At 36.2% G+C, this 20,951-nt stretch overlaps 1 protein-coding gene and 1 non-coding gene across 2 annotated transcripts; both read right to left on the reverse strand.

Annotated features, from left to right (window-relative positions):
• Positions 1–5,874: 5,874 nt before the first annotated feature.
• Positions 5,875–5,982, reverse strand: LOC112713265 (small nucleolar RNA R71). The gene has a single exon (XR_003158239.1). It is a non-coding gene; the product is annotated as a small nucleolar RNA R71 (small nucleolar RNA).
• Positions 5,983–19,240: 13,258 nt separating this feature from the next.
• LOC112712627 (galactose-binding lectin-like) lies at positions 19,241–20,305 on the reverse strand. The gene has a single exon (XM_025765556.2). It carries the CDS (start codon positions 20,230–20,232, stop codon positions 19,405–19,407), a length of 828 nt encoding a protein of 275 aa, XP_025621341.1. The 5' UTR covers positions 20,233–20,305; the 3' UTR covers positions 19,241–19,404.
• Positions 20,306–20,951: the final 646 nt, after the last annotated feature.

Raw genomic sequence — 20,951 nt, forward strand, 5'->3', positions numbered from 1 at the left:
CCGAGCTGAAGATAACGCGTGCAAGAAGGTCTTTACACCTCTGCTCAGACTACTTCGCTTGTTGGTGAAGCTTCTATGTTAGCTTCTGCACCTCCTTCCTCAAGTCGACAACTTCCTGGGGATCAATAGCGCTCGTGGCAGAGGCAGAGGCTGAAGAAGCCGCCAACGCGGAGGATAGGAGGCCACTGGCAAAGAATGACAACAACCTGAAGTGGCGATTCTTGTGGGGTTCAGAGGCGGTCTCGCGCCAAACCCTATCAGGATCTACCACTGAGGTCTCGAAGCCGGTTTCGTCGTCCCCACTAGACGGCTGAGATTGCTGGGTTGCGGCCTCCAACCTCTATGTGTACTCCTTATGCGTCACACACGTTAGTTGTGATTAGAATAATAGTTAAATAATTGACTTTAAACTAAATAAAATTGAAATTTAGGATTAATTTAAACTCACATAATGAGTCGCAGACCGCTCGTCAGCAAATCTCTCCTAGTTTGTCTTCAAAGTATGGGTGTACTTGAAGGTCTCTGCCAGTGTTGCCTCACGATCTAATGATTTAAACTACAAATTAATATATTAACCAATAAAATAAATGAATAAATTAAATAATGACAGACAAATATATATGAACCAAAATACAGGAAATCAAAGAGTATATTAAATCATCATCCTTGTTTTTTTTATGATAATCCAAAATTCAACAACTAAGATCATCATCATATAATTCCCAAGCTACTAGTTATATATGGTTATAATAAGTATCATCATCAGACTTAATAAATATTTCAAACCCTAGACATACTTATAGATAGATATATATAATAGTGCTCATGATCCCACATTAACCACTCCATATAGCACCTAATAGATTAATGATATATGAAATTAAACAAGTTAGAAGGAGATTAAGCTACTAGAAATTAAAATTAAAAGAAATAGATGAAGTAAGAAAAAGAACAATATTTTTACACATTATAAACCAGTCAAGTTGTATCAGAACCAATTCAACTATGAACCCATTTTATATATGGTTCAAACATTCTCTCATCATCCACCACACAAATCAATCAATTAAACCAATGAAGCAGTTCTATATCAGCTCAGTTCAATTTAGTTTATAGAGAAGTATATAAGTATATATCAATAGAGCAAGGCTAACACCAAGGATCATATTCAAAACAAGAATGCTTACAAATCAATTATATGCTTTATAAAATAAATGAACAAATTTAAAAGCTAATTCAAGTAACTAAAAAAATATTAAACAATACCAAAATTTTTACCAGTCTGCTCTTCGCCTTTATAAAGGTCGCTGACTCATCCGTATACCTCGACGACCTGAGTGAAGCCCTGTTAACGACGTTCATCAGATGACGATGCTGGAACCCCTCGTTATCTCTAAAATAGGCCTGCAATTCTTACTTGATATTTGGATGAATCCACGATGCTAGGTGGTCTTTTTCCTGACAATCGTTGCTCATCATCTGCTGAAGCCATTTGGTTGTCCGGTGGTCATAGATCTTCTTGATCATGACATTATGTTTTGCATCTCATATGAATTTCAACTGTACAAAGTGATTCACCAAGATTAATTAGTCAAAATAAAATACAGTTCAAATACAGTTAATTAATTTAAATCAAATTAGGTTCTTACCGTCCACTTCTGAAACCATCACTCTCTGGTCTCAACCCGGATCTACGTGTAGGTTGGCCACGAATAGTCGTACATGGACTTAATGACCTCGGAGATCTCCTGTGTGCAAGCATTGGAATTTGGTGCAAATGTGTCCAAGAAAAACCTTACGTTAACTGTTGAGTTAGAAAAATAATTAACATTGATGATGACAAACATGAATAAGTTGGGTTGATAACTGATGAGCGGATAATTTGTATACTTTTTGGCATTGTTTTTAGTATGTTTTTGGTATGATCTAGTTAGTTTTTAGTATATTTTTATTAGTTTTTAGTTAAAATTCACTTTTCTGGACTTTACTATGAGTTTGTGTGTTTTTTTGTGATTTCAGGTATTTTCTGGCTGAAATTGAGGGACCTGAGCAAAAATCTGATTCAGAGACCAAAAAGGACTGCAGATGCTGTTGGATTCTGACCTCCCTGCACTCGAAGTGGATTTTCTGGAGCTACAGAAGCCCAATTGGCGCGCTCTCAACGGCGTTGGAAAGTAGACATCCTGGGCTTTCCAGTAATATATGATAGTCCATACTTTGCCCAAGATTTGATGGCCCAAACCGGCGTTCAAAGTCACCTCAAGAAATCCCAGCGTTAAACGCTGGAACTGGCACCCAAATGGGAGTTAAACGCCCAAACTGGCACCAAAGCTGGCGTTTAACTCCAAGAAGAGTCTCTACACGAAATTTGCTTCATTGCTCAGCCCAAGCACACACCAAGTGGGCCCGGAAGAGGATTTTTATGTCATTTACTCATTTCTGTACACCTTAGGCTACTAGTTTCTTATAAGTAGGACCTTTTGCTATTGTATTAAAAATCTTTGGATCTTTATATCTTTGAACAATTTTAGTTCTTAGATCATTGGGAGGCTGGCCATTCGGCCATGCCTAGACCTTATGCTTATGTATTTTCAACGGTGGAGCTTCTACACACCATAGATTAAGGTGTGGAGCTCTGCTGTACCTCGAGTATTAATGCAATTACTATTGTTCTTCCATTCAATTCCGCTTGTTCTTGTTCCAAGATATCACTTGTTCTTCAACTTGATGAAGGTGATGATTGACGCCCATCACCATTCTCACCCATGAACAAAGTGACTGACAACCACTCTTGTTCTACAAGCATTCGAGGCTTAGTGAATATCTCTTGGATTCCTGATTGCACGATGCATGGTTGATCGCCTGACAACCGAGTGCTCGCCTGACAAACGAGCCAGCCATTCCGTGAGGTCAGAATCTTCGTGGTATAGGCAAGAACTGATGGCAGCATTCAAGAGAATCCGGAAGGTCTAACCTTGTCTGTGGTATTCTGAGTAGGATTCAATGACTGAATGATTGTGACGTGCTTCAAACCTGTAACTTACTGGGCGTTAGTGACAGACGCAAAAGAATCACTGGATTCTATTCCAGTAGGGGAGGGAACCACACCGGTGATTGGCAGCATTGTGACAGAGTGTGTGCATTAGCTTTCACTGCGAGGATGGGAGGTAGCTGCTGACAACAGTGAAACCCTACACGAGCTTGCCATGGAAAGGAGTAGGAAGGATTGGATGAAGGCAGTAGGAAAGCAGAGAGACGGAAGGGAAGGCATCTTCATGCGCTTATCTGAAGTTCCCACCAATGAATTACATAAGTATCTCTATCTTTACCTTTGTATTATTTTCGTTCATCACCATATACATTTGAGTCTGCCTGACTAAGATTTACAAGATGATCATAGCTTGCTTCAATACTAACAATCTCCGTGGGATCGACCCTTACTCACGTAAGGTTTATTACTTGGACGACCCAGTGCACTTGCTGGTTAGTTGTGCGAAGTTGTGTAATGCCATGGTATTGAGCTACCACGTTTTTGGAGCCATTACTGGGGATTATGAGAGTTGTGAAAAAGTAATGTTCACAATTTCGCGCACCAAGTTTTTGGCGCCGTTGCCGGGGATTGTTCAAGTTTTGAGCAAGCTTTGGTAACATCAGTGCCAAGATCCGGCAACAACATCAAGTTTTTGGTGTTATTGCCCGGGATTGTTTAGGCTGGACAACTGACGGTTCATCTTGTTGCTTAGATTAGGTATTTATTTTTTTCGAAATTCTTGAAGATGAATCCCAGAGTTTCATGATGATTTGTTGAAATCTGGCTGGCTGAGAAGCCATGTCTAATTTCATTGGACCGAGGTTTCAACTCATCACCACAAGAGCTTGTTGATTTCGTATCAATCTTGCTTTTGGAGCAGTGATTTGCTAAGGCTTGGCTGGCCTCTGGCCATGTCTAGTGTTTTGGACCGAAGCTTTCTTTGAAAGCTTGGCTGGCTGTGAAGCCATGTCTAATTCCTGGACCGGAGTCTTAGACTAGCATTGCACTGATTCCTGGAATTCTCACCAAGAATTTTGATTTCTTTTTCCCATTTAATTTTCGAAAAACACAAAAAAAAATTACAAAATCATAAAATCCAAAAATATTTCTTGTTTGAGTCTAGAGTCTCATCATAAGTTTGGTGTCAATTGCATGCATTCATGTGTCTAAGTGATCTTCAAGATGTTCTTGATGATTTACTTACTCTGATCTTTGAATTCAATTTGACTTGATTGTTTTGAGTGTCTCATTTGCATTTTCATTTTGTTAGTGTCAGTAGTATACAAACTACTAAGTTTGGTGTCTTGCATGCATTGTTATTTGATTATTGTTGCATTTTGGTTTGTCCTTATTATTAAAAATCCAAAAATATTTTTAATTTGTGTCTTTTCAAGTCAATAATACAGAGAATCGAAGATTCAGAACATTCAGCAGAGGAATTGCACAGAAAAAGCTGGGCGTTCAAAACGCCCAGTGAAGAAGGACAGACTGGCGTTTAAACGCCAGCCAGGGTACCTGGTTGGGCGTTTAACGCCCAAAAAGGTAGCATTTTGGGCGTTAAACGCCAGAATGTATACCATTCTGGGCGTTTAACGCCAGGATGGCTAAGGGAGGAAGATTTTGTTTTCAAATCAGATTTTTTCTAAGTTTTCAAAATCTTTTCAAAATCAAATCTTTTTCAAATCATTTTTCAATCAAATCTTTTTCAAAATTAACTCCTTTCCTTTTTCAAAGATACTTACTATCAATTAATGATTTGATTCAACATTTCAAGTATGTTGCCTTTTCTGTTGAGAAAGGTTTAATGATTGAATCATATCTTTTCTTGTTAGTCAAGTTTTTAATTTTCAAATCAAATCTTTTTAAAATGTTTTCAAATCATATCTTTTAAAATTGTTTTCAAATCAAATCTCTTTTAAAATTGTTTTCAAATCATATCTTTTTAATCATATCTTTTTCAAAATAAGCTTTCAATCAAATCTTTTTGATTTCTAATTTCAAAATCTTTTTCAAAAAATCACTTGATTTCTTTTCCAATTTCATTTTCGAAAATTAAGTGATGTTTTTCAAAAATGTTTTCAAATTTCCCACTTAAGTTTCGAAAATCACTTCCCTCCTTCTCACATCCTTCTATTTATGGATTAACACTATCCCTTAATACAAAATTCGAACTCCATTCTCTCTGACAAGTTCGAATTTTCCCACTCCTGTCTTCTACTCTTCTTTTCCTCTGACACCTAAAGGAATCTCTATACTGTGACATAGAGGATTCCACATTTTCTTGTTCTCTTCTCTATCTTATGAGCAGGAGCAAAGACAAAGGCATTCTTGTTGAGGCTGATCCTGAACCTGAAAGGACCTTGAAGAGAAAGCTAAGAGAAGCCAAAGCACAACTCTCTTTAGAGCACCTGACCGAATTCTTCAAGGGAGAAGAACACATGGCAGCCGAAAACAACAACAATGCCAACAATGCAAGGAAGGTGCTGGGTGACTTTACTGCACCTACTCCCGACTTCTATGGGAGAAGCATCTCTATCCCTGCCATTGGAGCAAACAACTTTGAGCTTAAGCCTCAATTAGTTTCTCTAATGCAACAGAATTGCAAGTTCCATGGACTCCCAATGGAAGATCCTCATCAGTTTTTAGCTGAGTTCTTGCAAATCTGTGACACAGTCAAGACTAATGGGGTTGACCCTGAGGTCTACAGACTGATGCTATTCCCTTTTGCTGTAAGAGACAGAGCTAGAACATGGTTGGATTCTCAACCTAAAGAAAGCCTGGACTCTTGGGAAAAGCTAGTCAATGCCTTCTTGGCAAAGTTCTTCCCACCTCAAAAATTGAGTAAGCTTAGAGTGGAAGTCCAAACCTTCAGACAGAAGGAAGGAGAATCCCTCTATGAAGCTTGGGAAAGATACAAACAATTGATCAGAAAGTGCCCCACTGATATGCTTTCTGAATGGAGCATCATAGGTATTTTCTATGATGGTCTCTCTGAACTGTCCAAAATGTCTTTGGATAGCTCTTCTGGAGGATCTCTTCATCTGAAGAAGACGCCTACTGAAGCTCAAGAACTGATTGAAATGGTTGCAAATAACCAATTCATGTACACTTCTGAAAGAAATCCTGTGAACAATGGGACTAGTCAGAAGAAAGGAGTTCTTGAGATTGACACTCTGAATGCCATTTTGGCCCAGAATAAAATATTGACTCAACAAGTCAATATGATTTCTCAAAGTCTGTCTGGAATGCAAAATGCACCAAGCAGTACTAAGGAAGCTTCATCTGAGGAAGAAGCTTATGATCCTGAGAACCCTTCAATAGAAGAGGTGAATTACATGGGAGAACCCTATGGAAACACCTACAACCCTTCATGGAGGAATCATCCAAATCTTTCATGGAAGGATCAACAGAGACCTCAACAAGGTTTCAATAACACTAATGGTGGGAGAAACAGGTTTAGCAATAGCAAGCCTTTCCCATCATCTTCTCAGCAACAGACAGAGAGTTCTAAGCAGAATACCTCTGACTTAGCAACTATGGTCTCTGATCTAATTAAGACCACTCAAAGTTTCATGACTGAAACTAGATCTTCCATTAGGAATTTGGAAGGACAAGTGGGTCAGCTGAGCAAGAAAATTACTGAACTTCCTCCAAGCACTCTCCCAAGCAATACTGAAGAAAATCCAAAAGGAGAGTGCAAGGTCATCAATATGGCCGAATTCTGGGAGGAAGAAGAGGCAGTGAACGCCACTGAGGAAGACCTCAATGGACGTCCACTGACCTCCACTGAGTTCCCCAATGAGGAACCTTGGGAATCTGAGGCTCAAACTGAGACCACAGAGATTCCTTTAGACTTACTACTGCCATTCATGAGCTCTGATGAGTATTCTTCCTCTGAAGAGGATGAGTATGTCACTGAGGAGCAAGTTGCTAAATATCTTGGAGCAATCATGAAGCTAAATGACAAGCTATTTGGAAATGAGACTTGGGAGGATGAACCCCCTCTGCTCACCAAAGAACTGGATAACTTGTCTAGGCAGCAATTGCCTCAAAAGAGGCAGGATCCTGGGAAGTTTTCTATACCTTGCACCATAGGCACCATGACCTTCAAGAAGGCCCTGTGTGACTTAGGGTCAAGTGTGAACCTCATGCCCCTCTCTGTAATGGAGAAATTAGGGATCTTTGAGGTGCAAGCTGCAAAAATCTCACTAGAGATGGCAGACAACTCAAGAAAACAAGCCTATGGACTTGTAGAGGATGTTCTGGTTAAAGTTGAAGATCATTACATCCCTACTGATTTCATAGTCCTAGAGACTGGGAAGAGCATGGATGAATCCATCATCCTTGGCAGACCCTTCCTAGCCACAGCAAAGGCTGTGATTGATGTTGATAGAGGAGAGTTGATCATTCAAGTGAATAAAGAATCCTTGGTGTTTAAAGCTCAAGGATATCTCTCTGTCATCATGGAGAGGAAGCATGAAGAGCTTCTCTCAAAACAGAGCCAAACAGAGCCCCCACAGTCAAACTCTAAGTTTGGTGTTGGGAGGCCACAGCCAAACTCTAAGTTTGGTGTTGAACCCCCACATTCAAACTCTAAGTTTGGTGTTGGGAGGTTCCAACACGGTTCTGAGCATTTCTGAGGCTCCATGAGAGTCCTCTGTCAAGCTAATGACATTAAAGAAGCGCTTGTTGGGAGGCAACCCAATGTTTTATAATTAATTATTTTCCTTTGTTATTTTATCTTTTTTTGTAGGTTGATGATCATAAGAAGTCACAAAAACAATGAAAAAAGCAAAAACAGAATGAAAAACAGGAAGAAAAACAGCACACCCTGGAGGAAGATGCTGCTGGCGTTTAAACGCCAGTCAGCCTAGCAGTTGGGCGTTTAACGCCCAGTCTGGCACCTATCTGGGCGTTTAACGCCAGAAAGGGGCACCAGACTGGCGTTAAACGCCAGTAAAGGGCAAGAACCTGGCGTTAAACGCCAGGAATGGGCACCAGCCCGGCGTTTAACGCCAGAAATGGCTCAAAACGTGGATTTTGATGCCATTTGGTGCAAGGATGCCTCTTCCTTGACACTACAGGATCTGTGGACCCCACAGGACCCTACCATCACTCTCTCTCTTCTTCCCCCATTCACCAATCACCTCAACACCTCTTCCCCAAAAACCCCTCACCTATCAAATCCTACCCTTCTCTTCACCACTCACATCCATCCTTCATAAATCCCCACCAACCTCACCCTTCAAATTCAAACCACTTTCCCTCCCAAAACCCACCCATAATGGCCGAACCTTTACCCCCCTCTCTCCTATATATACCCTTCTTCAACCCTTCATTTTCACACAACCTAAACACCACTTCTCCACCTCTTTGGCCGAATTCACCACCATCTCCCTCTTCCTCATTTCTTCTTCTTCTACTCTCTTCTTTCTTCCTTTGCTCGAGGACGAGCAAACATTTTAAGTTTGGTGTGGTAAAAGCGTTGCTTTTTCGTTTTTCCATAACCATTATGGCATCCAAGTCCGGAGAAACCTCTAGAAAGAGGAAAGGGAAGGCAAAGGCTTCCACCTCCGAGTCATGGGAGATGGATAGATTCCTCTCAAAGGTGCATCAAGTCCACTTCTATGAAGTTGTGGCCTTGAAGAAGGTGATCTCCGAGGTCCCCTTTTCACTCAAAAAGGGTGAATATCCGGAGATCCGACATGAGATCCGAAGAAGAGGTTGGGAAGTTCTTACCAACCCCATTCAACAAGTCGGAATCTTAATGGTTCAAGAGTTCTATGCCAATGCATGGATCACCAAGAACCATGACCAAAGTGTGAACCCGAATCCAAAGAATTATCTTACTATGGTTCGGGGGAAATACTTGGATTTTAGTCCGGAGAGTGTGAGGGTGGCGTTCAACTTGCCTATGATGCAAGGAGATGAACATCCTTACACTAGAAGGGTCAACTTTGATCAAAGGTTGGACCAAGTCCTCACAGTCATATGTGAAGAGGGCGCACAATGGAAGCAAGATTCAAGAGGAAAGCCGGTCCAATTGAGAAGGCATGACCTCAAGCCCGTGGCTAGAGGATGGTTAGAGTTCATACAACGCTCAATCATCCCCACTAGCAACCGGTCCGAAGTTACCATAGACCGGGCTATCATGATCCATAGCATCATGATTGGAGAAGAAATAGAGGTTCATGAGGTTATAGCCCAAGAACTCTATAAGGAGGCGGACAAGACCTCCACCTTGGCAAGGTTAGCCTTCCCTCATCTCATTTGTCACCTCTGCTATTCAGTTGGAGTTGACATAGAGGGTGACACCCCTATTGATGAGGACAAACCCATCACCAAGAAAAGGATGGAGTACACAAGAGATCCCACTCATCATGAGATCCCTGAAATTCCTCAAGGGATGAATTTCCCTCCACAAAATTTTTGGGAGCAACTACACACCTCCCTAGGAGAGTTGAGTTCCAACATGGGACAACTAAGGGTGGAGCACCAAGAACACTCCATCATCCTTCATGAGATTAGAGAAGATCAAAGAATCATGAGGGAGGAGCAACAAAGACAAGGAAGAGATATTGAGGAGCTCAAGCACTCCATAGGATCTTCAAGAGCAAGAAAGAGCCGCCATCACTAAGGTGGACCCGTTCTTTGATTTCCTTGTTATTTGTTCTTCTGTTTTTCGAATTTTATGCTTATATTTATCCATGTTTGTGTCTTGTGATCATTAGTATCTTAGTATTTATGCCTTAAAGTTATGAATGTCCTATGAATCCATCACCTTTCTTAAATAAAAATGTGCTTAATTGAAAAAGGAAGAATTGCATGAATTTTGAATTTTATAACAGTTTAATTATTTTGATGTGGTGGCAATATTTTTGTTCTCTGAATGTATGCTTAAACAGTGCATATGTATCTTGAATTTGTGGTTCATGAATGTTGGCTCTTGAAAGAATGATGAAAAAGGAGACATGTTACTGAGGATCTGAAAAATCATTAAAATGATTCTTGAAGCAAGAAAAAGCTATTCAAAAAAAAAATCGAAAAAAAAAAGAGAAAAAGAAAACGAAAAAAAAAATAGAGAAATAAGAGTTGTGATCCAAGGCAAATAAGAGTGTGCTTAAGAACCCTGGACACCTCTAATTGGGGACTTTAGCAAAGCTGAGTCACAATCTGAAAAGGTTCACCCAATTATGTGTCTGTGGCATGTATGTATCCGGTGGTAATACTGGAAGACAGAGTGCTTTGGGCCACAGCCAAGACTCAATAAATAGCTATGTTCAAGAATCATCATACCTTACTAAGAGAATCATTAACACTATCTGGACTCTGAGTTCCTAAAGAAGCCAACCATTCTGAATTTCAAGGGATAGATTGAGATGCCAAAACTGTTCAGAGACAAAAAGTTAAAAACCCCGCTCATCTAATTAATACTGATCTTCACAGATGTTTTTGGAATTCATTGCATATTCTCTTCTTTTTATCTTATTTGATTTTCAGTTGCTTGAGGACAAGCAACAATTTAAGTTTGGTGTTGTGATGAGCGGATAATTTGTATACTTTTTGGCATTGTTTTTAGTATGTTTTTGGTATGATCTAGTTAGTTTTTAGTATATTTTTATTAGTTTTTAGTTAAAATTCACTTTTCTGGACTTTACTATGAGTTTGTGTGTTTTTCTGTGATTTCAGGTATTTTCTGGCTGAAATTGAGGGACCTGAGCAAAAATCTGATTCAGAGACCAAAAAGGACTGCAGATGCTGTTGGATTCTGACCTCCCTGCACTCGAAGTGGATTTTCTGGAGCTACAGAAGCCCAATTGGCGCGCTCTCAACGGCGTTGGAAAGTAGACATCCTGGGCTTTCCAGTAATATATGATAGTCCATACTTTGCCCAAGATTTGATGGCCCAAACCGGCGTTCAAAGTCACCTCAAGAAATCCCAGCGTTAAACGCTGGAACTGGCACCCAAATGGGAGTTAAACGCCCAAACTGGCACCAAAGCTGGCGTTTAACTCCAAGAAGAGTCTCTACACGAAATTTGCTTCATTGCTCAGCCCAAGCACACACCAAGTGGGCCCGGAAGAGGATTTTTATGTCATTTACTCATTTCTGTACACCTTAGGCTACTAGTTTCTTATAAGTAGGACCTTTTGCTATTGTATTAAAAATCTTTGGATCTTTATATCTTTGAACAATTTTAGTTCTTAGATCATTGGGAGGCTGGCCATTCGGCCATGCCTAGACCTTATGCTTATGTATTTTCAACGGTGGAGCTTCTACACACCATAGATTAAGGTGTGGAGCTCTGCTGTACCTCGAGTATTAATGCAATTACTATTGTTCTTCCATTCAATTCCGCTTGTTCTTGTTCCAAGATATCACTTGTTCTTCAACTTGATGAAGGTGATGATTGACGCCCATCACCATTCTCACCCATGAACAAAGTGACTGACAACCACTCTTGTTCTACAAGCATTCGAGGCTTAGTGAATATCTCTTGGATTCCTGATTGCACGATGCATGGTTGATCGCCTGACAACCGAGTGCTCGCCTGACAAACGAGCCAGCCATTCCGTGAGGTCAGAATCTTCGTGGTATAGGCAAGAACTGATGGCAGCATTCAAGAGAATCCGGAAGGTCTAACCTTGTCTGTGGTATTCTGAGTAGGATTCAATGACTGAATGATTGTGACGTGCTTCAAACCTGTAACTTACTGGGCGTTAGTGACAGACGCAAAAGAATCACTGGATTCTATTCCAGTAGGGGAGGGAACCACACCGGTGATTGGCAGCATTGTGACAGAGTGTGTGCATTAGCTTTCACTGCGAGGATGGGAGGTAGCTGCTGACAACAGTGAAACCCTACACGAGCTTGCCATGGAAAGGAGTAGGAAGGATTGGATGAAGGCAGTAGGAAAGCAGAGAGACGGAAGGGAAGGCATCTTCATGCGCTTATCTGAAGTTCCCACCAATGAATTACATAAGTATCTCTATCTTTACCTTTGTATTATTTTCGTTCATCACCATATACATTTGAGTCTGCCTGACTAAGATTTACAAGATGATCATAGCTTGCTTCAATACTAACAATCTCCGTGGGATCGACCCTTACTCACGTAAGGTTTATTACTTGGACGACCCAGTGCACTTGCTGGTTAGTTGTGCGAAGTTGTGTAATGCCATGGTATTGAGCTACCACGTTTTTGGAGCCATTACTGGGGATTATGAGAGTTGTGAAAAAGTAATGTTCACAATTTCGCGCACCAATAACCCAAATGGCTTTTGATGAATTAGTTCAAGTATGTAGTCCCAAAGTTATTTTACTAATAATAATTGTCTTCAATTAATATTTCAGATTTGCTTATTGAATTTAAGCATATTTGGTGAAAGGATGAATTGAATGAGAGTCAATCAAAAATTTCACGCACACAATCTAAAACACAATACCAATATGAATATGGTATTTTATTTAGAGTAAAATATTATTTTTATCCCTAACATTTGGAGTAAGTTTTAAAATTATCTCTAACGTTTGAAACGTTCTATTTATATCTCTAATATTTTTAACTTGTATCAATATTATCCGACCATCAAATTGGCTAATATTTTGGTAACGCTGCTACACACCTGGAGGGTAGTATCCACTGTGGCAGAGCTTTGTTGGTAATTGTTACTGAATAAAAAAGAAAATAAATAAATAAACACAAAAATAGGCATTCTCTCCAAATCCTAATTGCAAAACGCGTTATTGTTGTTGCTGCTACCCCTTCTCTTGAGTTCCATATCCTTGATTTCAATGGAGCCTAAAAAATGTCAATTTGAAACGAGGCGAAGCAGCAAACATATCTATTATAGTCTAACAATATAGAACTTGCAGGAAGGTAATCATTCTTCAGGCAACAAAACAAACAAGACAAAAAATCTAGGTTTTAGAATCAACAAACCTAAGAGTTAGGGTTGACGCAAAAATCTGGAGTTGTGCACGTGAAGCTTCAGAGGGACGAGCTGAGAATCCGAGGAAAGGAGAAGAAAAGGAGGGATCGCTGCGGAACTGAGCGAGGAATGTTTAGCACGGTAGCGGTAGCAACAGCAGCGGCAGACGAAGATATCAACAGAACCAGAAAATGCGACAACGACTAGCATGGTGAGCTATAACGGATGGCAGGGGCTAGGCGTGCTACACCAGCGACTAGCATGGTGAGGTATAGTCTAACATAGCATTATCATGCTCTCTCGTTTGTGAGGAGCAGAAAGTAGCAGTGAAGTCGGCGGAGTCTTCAAATGTGGAAGCGGATTGGAAGCATTTAAAATAACGAAAAGGTAATTTAATTTCTTCAATTTTATTTTATTTTTTTTGTTCAGTTTTTGGCACCTAATAATCAATTTGATAACTTTTTATAAAATACTTATACAATCTAAATATCAATAATCAAACTTAAATTGGATTTGTATTTTTTTTTAATTAGATGTTGTTTTATCAGTTAGTGTTTTTCTTTTAATGTTAGTTTTGATTTTGATAATTATAGTTAAAAGATTTTTTTTGCTAGGAATGCTATTATTAAAAGTCAAATTTATGATTATATGAATGATGAATATTTTTTTAATGACTATTTAACAGCATACACAAAAAGAGAAATATTGATAAAATAAAAAAATAAAATTTAAATTTAATTTAAATCAAAATAGCACAGTCGTACGTTATGAAAATTATAAATTCAATAAGGATTGAGATTTTATTTTCTTCCTTTAAAAGATATTTTTTAAAAAACAAAGGTGTTTAATTGAATTGACAATAAATTACCTTATATTTTTTAAAATATAAAACAAAAATTAGATTAATTTTAAATACTATTTTACTGTTTTAGATTATTTTTTTGTGACTATTGTTTTAGATTATTTAATTCTATTTAATAGATATATTATTTAAATAATTTGAGAATTAATTATATTTTATAATAATAAAAAACTATTATTATAATACATGTATAATGCTTGTTATCAAATAAAGAGCATGCGCGCAAATCCGTATACTCTCTTGGGGGTCTTTTTTTTTTAATCTCAAAAAGAATTTTCATTGTCTTCTATTATTAATATCGAGGGAGCATTAGTTAAGTTTTTAATAATATTCAATTAAGTAAATATTTTGATTAATTAAGTATTCATTATAAATGACTAAATGTTTAGTTAATTATGAATAAATTAAGGAGAGTCACTCAAATCAAGACGTTTAAAATTTTTTTTAAAAATAATTTTTAATATTTAAAATTTAATATATATAATCGATTAAATCTTATTATTTTTGTCAAAATTATATCAGACAAATTAATTTAGCCAAAATATCGGTAAACCAAACTTTGAATCGACCAATTAATATTCTTTTTATAAAAAATTATTACAATAATCTTATTATAAAAAATGACTAAAATATTTTTATTATATATATATATATATATATATATATATATATATATTATTTTTGAGAACCCTAAATCCTAATGATGGCACAGAAATAAGAAAAAGATTATGATTTTCTGTTCTCAAAAATTATATTATAATAATAATATAAAAGTATTTTGGTCATTTTTTATAATCAAAATATTGAAATAATTTTTTATAAAAAAATATTAATTTAGACCGGTTCAAGGTATAATTCACCGATTTTTTGGTTAAAATCAATTTGTCTAATTTAATTTTGACAAAAATAACACAGTTTAATCAATTATATGTATTGAATTTTAATTACTAAAAAATATCTTTAAAAAAAGATGTTTGAAGTGTTTTTATCTGAGTAACTCCCTAAATTAAAACTAAATTTTATAAAATAAAAATAATATTGGCGTGTGTTAAAGCAAAAACCGTATTATTTTTTAATTTAGCGACCAATTTTGCAATCGATCGATAGGTAAATAGAATGAAACATGGTTGGTTGCTAATTTGATAGTTAAAGTTGTGGTCACTAAATCAGTTGCTAATTTTTAAGTTAATAACCGATTTTATAAACTAATCAGTCGCAAGAGCGGTCGCTAATTTAAAAAAAAGATATTATTTGAATTACCTTAACTAACCCTAACTCACCCGTACCATTCTCATCTTTTCCAATCAGATACCATTGTCGTCTTTAAGCACCATTACTGTCTTTTTCACCGCCGTCTTCTGCATTGGTGTCGTCTTTTGCGGTCTCGGTACCATCTCCTGAGGTTTCGTCGCTATCTTCTTCTGCAGTCTTGGTGTCGTCGCCTTCGTCGTTGAGATATCGGCGCTATCTTTTGTCTTCTGATATCTCAGCGTCGTCTTCATCATCTTCAAGCAGGTAATCTTCTAATCGTCGTCTTCAAGCAGGTAACCTCTTAATCGCCAATTTCGATCCATTCTGTTAAGTTTGATTTTTCCTCTTCTAATTAGGAGTTTTAGCAATATGCTTCGTTAAATTTTCTAGATCTCCAGATTTTGTGACAGATTTTGTTCTTGTTATGACAGGAAACGAAGCCGTTGTCAGATGGATTCACGAAGTTGTGTAAGGACCTTGGAGTGGTTCTTGTTGCCACTCACATTCTCGTTTACCTCTTTCCTTCTTCACTTACGTACCTCACTCTTGTTTCCGCCAGATTCCCTCCATTTTTCTCTTTCCTAATGCTCCTCCAATTCATCTTATTATTTTAGGGAATAGTTGGTTGATTTAAGACATGATTATCAAGGTAATCAAACTCGCGAGCTTAGATAAAGTTCAATTGTAATCGTATACTTGATTTTGGGAATTCAAGTTGTAAAACTCGTTTGATCGTGATGATGACCATGACGATGTAGGTGACTTGAGCTCCCTTAGTTTCAGATTGAAAGAAAACCTAATCTTAGATTAGTAAGGTTTCACCATTTTTTAGTCCTATGCTTGTACCTGTTCTTGCTCAAGTCTGAAGCCATTGCTTTGCAGTATTCAATAAATTCTTTCATAACTGAGCTTGCTTTTGGTTGGCTAATTTTTTTTTATATTGTATAAATATATGTGTAATACATTGTTATGGAAAGATTAGGTGTTTTTTTTATGTGGTGTTTTATTCAAATCGGACGGTCCGATTTGTTTGAAAAAAAAAGTAAAGTACAAATCGGAGGGTCCGATTTGTTTGATAAAAAAAAAACTACAAATCGTATGGTCCGTTTTGTATTTTTAATTTGTTTTTTTATTTTTTGAAATAGAAATCAGACGGTCCGATTTCAACAATAAAAATTTTTTTATTTTCAAAAACACAAATCGGAACATCCGATTTGTGATTGTTGATTTAAAAAATGAAACAAATCGGAAGGACCGATTTGTTCACACCATAGCAATGAAAAACTCATATCTTCTCCCATCATTGTGAGATGCACTCAGCTCTCTCCATACAAGGGCTATACATAGCCTACATCCAGTTTATTTATTTTAAATTTTTTAACTCTGGGAAGTTATTTTGCTGTTGCATTCATTTTGCAGGACGATTCCATTCGCCAAAAATCTCATTACAACTGGTTATGTCGGGCAATCTGTATATGGGGTATGTTCTTACTGTTTTTCAGGCTTAAATTTGTGTTCTATAGAACATTGTAATTCCAGAGTTTTATATGTTGTTTTGAAGAAAACTCAGAATTGACTTTGGTTGCACAATTTAATTTATAGGTGGTGATTAGCACAATAAGTCTTCTGTTTATTGGAAAGCTACTTGAACCAATATGGGGTTCCAGAGAATTATTGAAGTTCATCTTCGTGGTTAACTTTCTAACTTCGATGTGTGTATTCGTCACCACTATTGCCTTATATTACATTTAAACTCTCTCCTGTCGTGAGAAATTTTGGTGCTTCCGTTACATAATTAAAAAAAAATTATAGGTTCAGTCTCTTAAAAGATAAAGGTTTTGGGTCAAGTCATAGGAATAGAAAAATCCAGTCCATCTTTTAGGTTCTTGGAAATGGAACTTGGATACTAGTGCTTCAATCTAGAGCTGCAAATTTTTTGGTTATATAGTCGGATGAGATTTTACCATATCTGCGGCATAGATAGCTTACCCTTTATTAGTCTCAGACTATGAATTCTATTGTCCCATACATCAGCTTCCTGTGTAGTACTCTCATGCATTGAGCTTGTCAATTGTCAACCATAGATGCCCTTTACAACCATTGGTACTTGTTCCATTTCATTTGTGTTTCTGTGGTGTTTGTAAACTTAGCTGACTTGTTCTTTCATTGCAGAGGATTTTCCAACTCTTGGACTAGATTGGACAAATGAATGAATTACTTATAGCTTGTTACAAAGCTTTGGATGCAAAAGGAACTGGATGATTAAAACCTGTGGTATGGGTAGTTATTGAATTTGTGAGAGTCTCGTCATCAAGATGATATCTTTGTTTTTTTTCTTTTGCCAATTCCATTTTGAAATACCACTAGTAGATTTTGCATGGCTTTATGTCAAGTTGTAAATTAAGGACAGAAATTTCTGATTCTTATTCCTACTGGAGCGAGCACAGTGATGTTAGTTAGTTAATAGATTTTAAATAATGTAAATTTGAGAGTGTTATTTATTTATTATTGTTGTTGTCTATGATATTGAATTAATGAGTTGTTTTGGTTATTATTTAAGTGTGTTTTGTTATTTTAGTTATTATTTAAGTATTGTTTATTTTTATGTATTAAGATGTAGGTTTTGTGCTGATGGTTTTTTAATATTTAATAGTCTAAATGTAAAAATTTAGTAAAAATTTGATAATAAAAAAAATTAGAATCAACCATGAAAATTGGTTATTAAAATGTTTGGTTACTAATTAGCAACCGATTTAACGACTAAAATGTTAATTGCTAAAATGCAGGTCCACATTTAGTGACTGAATTACAGATTAAAACGTTGGTCACAAATTAGCAACTGATTTAGCGACCAAAATATTAGTCGCAAATTAAACACTAAAATACTGATTACAAATTAGTGACCGATTTAGCGCCTGATATTCTTTAGTGAGGATTTGGTAGCCTTGTTAACAAATCGGTCACTATTTCAATAATTTTTTGTATATACCTACTACCTAGCATAATCTATATACATGTTATATCCACACATCTATTTTTCTTGACGAATAACACATCCATCCCATATTATCTTTAAAAAAATTATATAAAATGTGTTCTCGAATAATACTAAAAATCTCCCATAAATATTATTCTCCATTCATTTGTCTTCATGAGTTCCAGAGCGTCTTTTATTTGTTGTTCCAAATTTCTGACATTATATTCATAATATCTAACATTACAATGACACAAGCAATAAAAAGAATTTCTATCAAATTCGAATGCAATTATGAATGTGAATTTTAAATCAATTTTTACTTGTAGTTTTTAGCATGACAACCTCACCAAAGTGCGGATTAATTATTCCCCCGCCCTCCCCACCCAAAAAAAAAAAAAAAAAGAAGCTAGCAACTCGTTCGTCAAATAGGCTTTAATAAAGGGCGAGAGTAATATATATATCCTTGACATTATAAGCGAAAAGAGTAACATAATGAATAAGAAATCAACTTTCACAATCTCTTTCTCTCTGATTCAATCTCCCTGGTTTGCTCGTGTCTTGAACATCAAGATATGCATTGTATGGACTTATCTTAGTCTCAATAGTCTGTTTCAATCTCTCTAGAATATCTTTTGTTTCCCAACCTAATTTAGTATTTTATTTTCAAATAATATCTTCTAATTCAATTAAAAAAATTAAATACTTTAGTTTTTAATAAAATTTTTTATTATTAAATTAATTTTCAACTTTTTTATTTGAGAAATTAAATGCGTTATATGTCAAATTTTTCAAAAAATTATAGGCAAATCAGTTTTTATTTTTTAAAATAAAAAACATAAAAATTTTTAAGAATGAAATTATTATATTAATTAATCTACGTAGACAAACAATATAATTCGATGAATAATTTGTTTATGAACTAAAAATTAAAATTAATTTGATAATTAAAATTTATTAAAGACTAAAATATTTGATAAAATATTAAAAAAATAGGATAAAATTTAACTATTTTTCAGTCTTTAATAATACAAAAAAACAAAAAAAAATAGTCAAATCTAACCTTATTTAACTTTCATTAATTATTGACTAATATTATAATAATTCATAAAAATTAAATAAAATAAGTCATCACTGTTTTTAACTAATTTTTGTTGATTACTGAACATTTCCATTTTATTTAAATGATCATCACCCGTCGGACTACATAGAAGAGTTAATTAGTGGAAATATTGAACCATACAACATTAATTTGACACAGAGAAAGTTTATTCTTAATACCGACACACACACACACATATATATATGGTCTGGTCTTTATTTATTTAAAGTATTAGGTAGCGTAGAGACCAAATCATGCAGTTAAGATACTCATTATTTTCTTTTCGTTGTTGTTGATGCTTGTTGTAGTTGTTGTTATCAAGGTCGAAGTAAACGACCATGAACGGATGAGATGAATCTGACGACCGCGACCGGAGCCGGCGGCAGAAAAACCGAACTTGACCCTCTCCGGAAGCTTCGCCTTCAAATCAACAACTTCAGCAATGGTGGTAATATCGCCATTCTCGTTGGTCACAACAACACTCAATGTCTTTGACGAAGAGTCATATATCACAGTCACTTTCACCACTGCTCCACTCACACTATTCCATGGTACGGTCTTCAACGATTTCACACTGTTTACATCAATTCCAACGTGATGAGTGGGTGGATCGTTGTACTCACTGTTGGAAAAGGTATCAAACTCTACGCCAACAAAGTGACCCGCACCTTGGGTGTCAGAGACACCTAAGGTTCCACCGCCAATACTGCCGGCAGGAATCTGGGTATCTTCCGGTGCAATAAAAAAGATGATACCGTCGGCAGGATCATAATCGTTATAATCCTTCATCTCGAAAGAGAAGGAGGTGACGAAGCTGGCGACATTGCCGGTGGCACTGCTCCAAATGCGCACAGGCGTGGCATACAGAACACGGCCGACGCTATTGGAGTTGTTGAGGTTGGTGAGTAGGAGATTGCCATCTGAAAGAACAGTGACGTCACCTTGGAGATTTATTGCGGGGTTACCTTGATTGAAAGAGTTGTAGTTGAAGGACACTGTTTCGGTTTTGGCTGAGTTCACCTTCTTACTACTTGCTGCTAGCAAGAGCAAGAAAGTAAGTAAAACACAAAATGGTTTCATGGTGGGAGGGAGAGGATTTGAGCGAGGGTTTTAGTATATACTTGAATAATATACCGAAAAGATTGATTTGGGATGGTTTTGATGATTTGCATGCATTGGGATTTTGCTCGAGTATTTATAGGGGAAGGGAAGAAAGAGGCAATAACTAGCTCCTGTAATAATAGTTATTTAAGAATCAATCTATTGTAGGTGTATATTAAGTTATTAAAAATATTATTTCTAAGTTAAAATCAGTTATTAATATATTTTATGTATAAATATACGTATAATTTAATTTATTTTTAATGTATATTATATTTTTATATATAATTTATATTGGTGATTTAATTGCTATTGGATAACTTAAACTTTGTTAGTGTGGATATTAAAAATTTGGATCTTTTAAATTTTATATTTTTATTTTAAAGGATAAAGTGAGATTTTTTATTATTAAATATTTTTTTTTATGTTTTTTTATCCCACCTATAAAATAAATGACAATAGATCATACTTAATCCTCTAAAATAAAATTTAAAGTTAAGAGAATCTAAATCGGATATTAGCTATAGGAGATAAGGACATATGTTTTGTTATTTCAGCTATTTATTTTACTTATTTAAAATCTCTAGCGATAAAATGTTTTGGTTTAGAGATAAGTGTTCTGATTTATTGTTTTGAGAGTAAAGTATCGTTTTTATCTTTAATGTTTGGGGTAAGTTCTATTTGTATCCCTAACATTT

The sequence above is a fragment of the Arachis hypogaea genome, chromosome 9 (assembly GCF_003086295.3).
Source record: "Arachis hypogaea cultivar Tifrunner chromosome 9, arahy.Tifrunner.gnm2.J5K5, whole genome shotgun sequence".
NCBI classification, from domain to species: Eukaryota; Viridiplantae; Streptophyta; class Magnoliopsida; order Fabales; family Fabaceae; genus Arachis; species Arachis hypogaea.

What these genes read in the sequence shown, in the direction of transcription:
- LOC112712627 (XM_025765556.2), bottom strand. Translation starts at nt 20,232, where the DNA reads ATGAAACCATTTTGTGTTTTACTTACTTTCTTGCTCTTGCTAGCAGCA.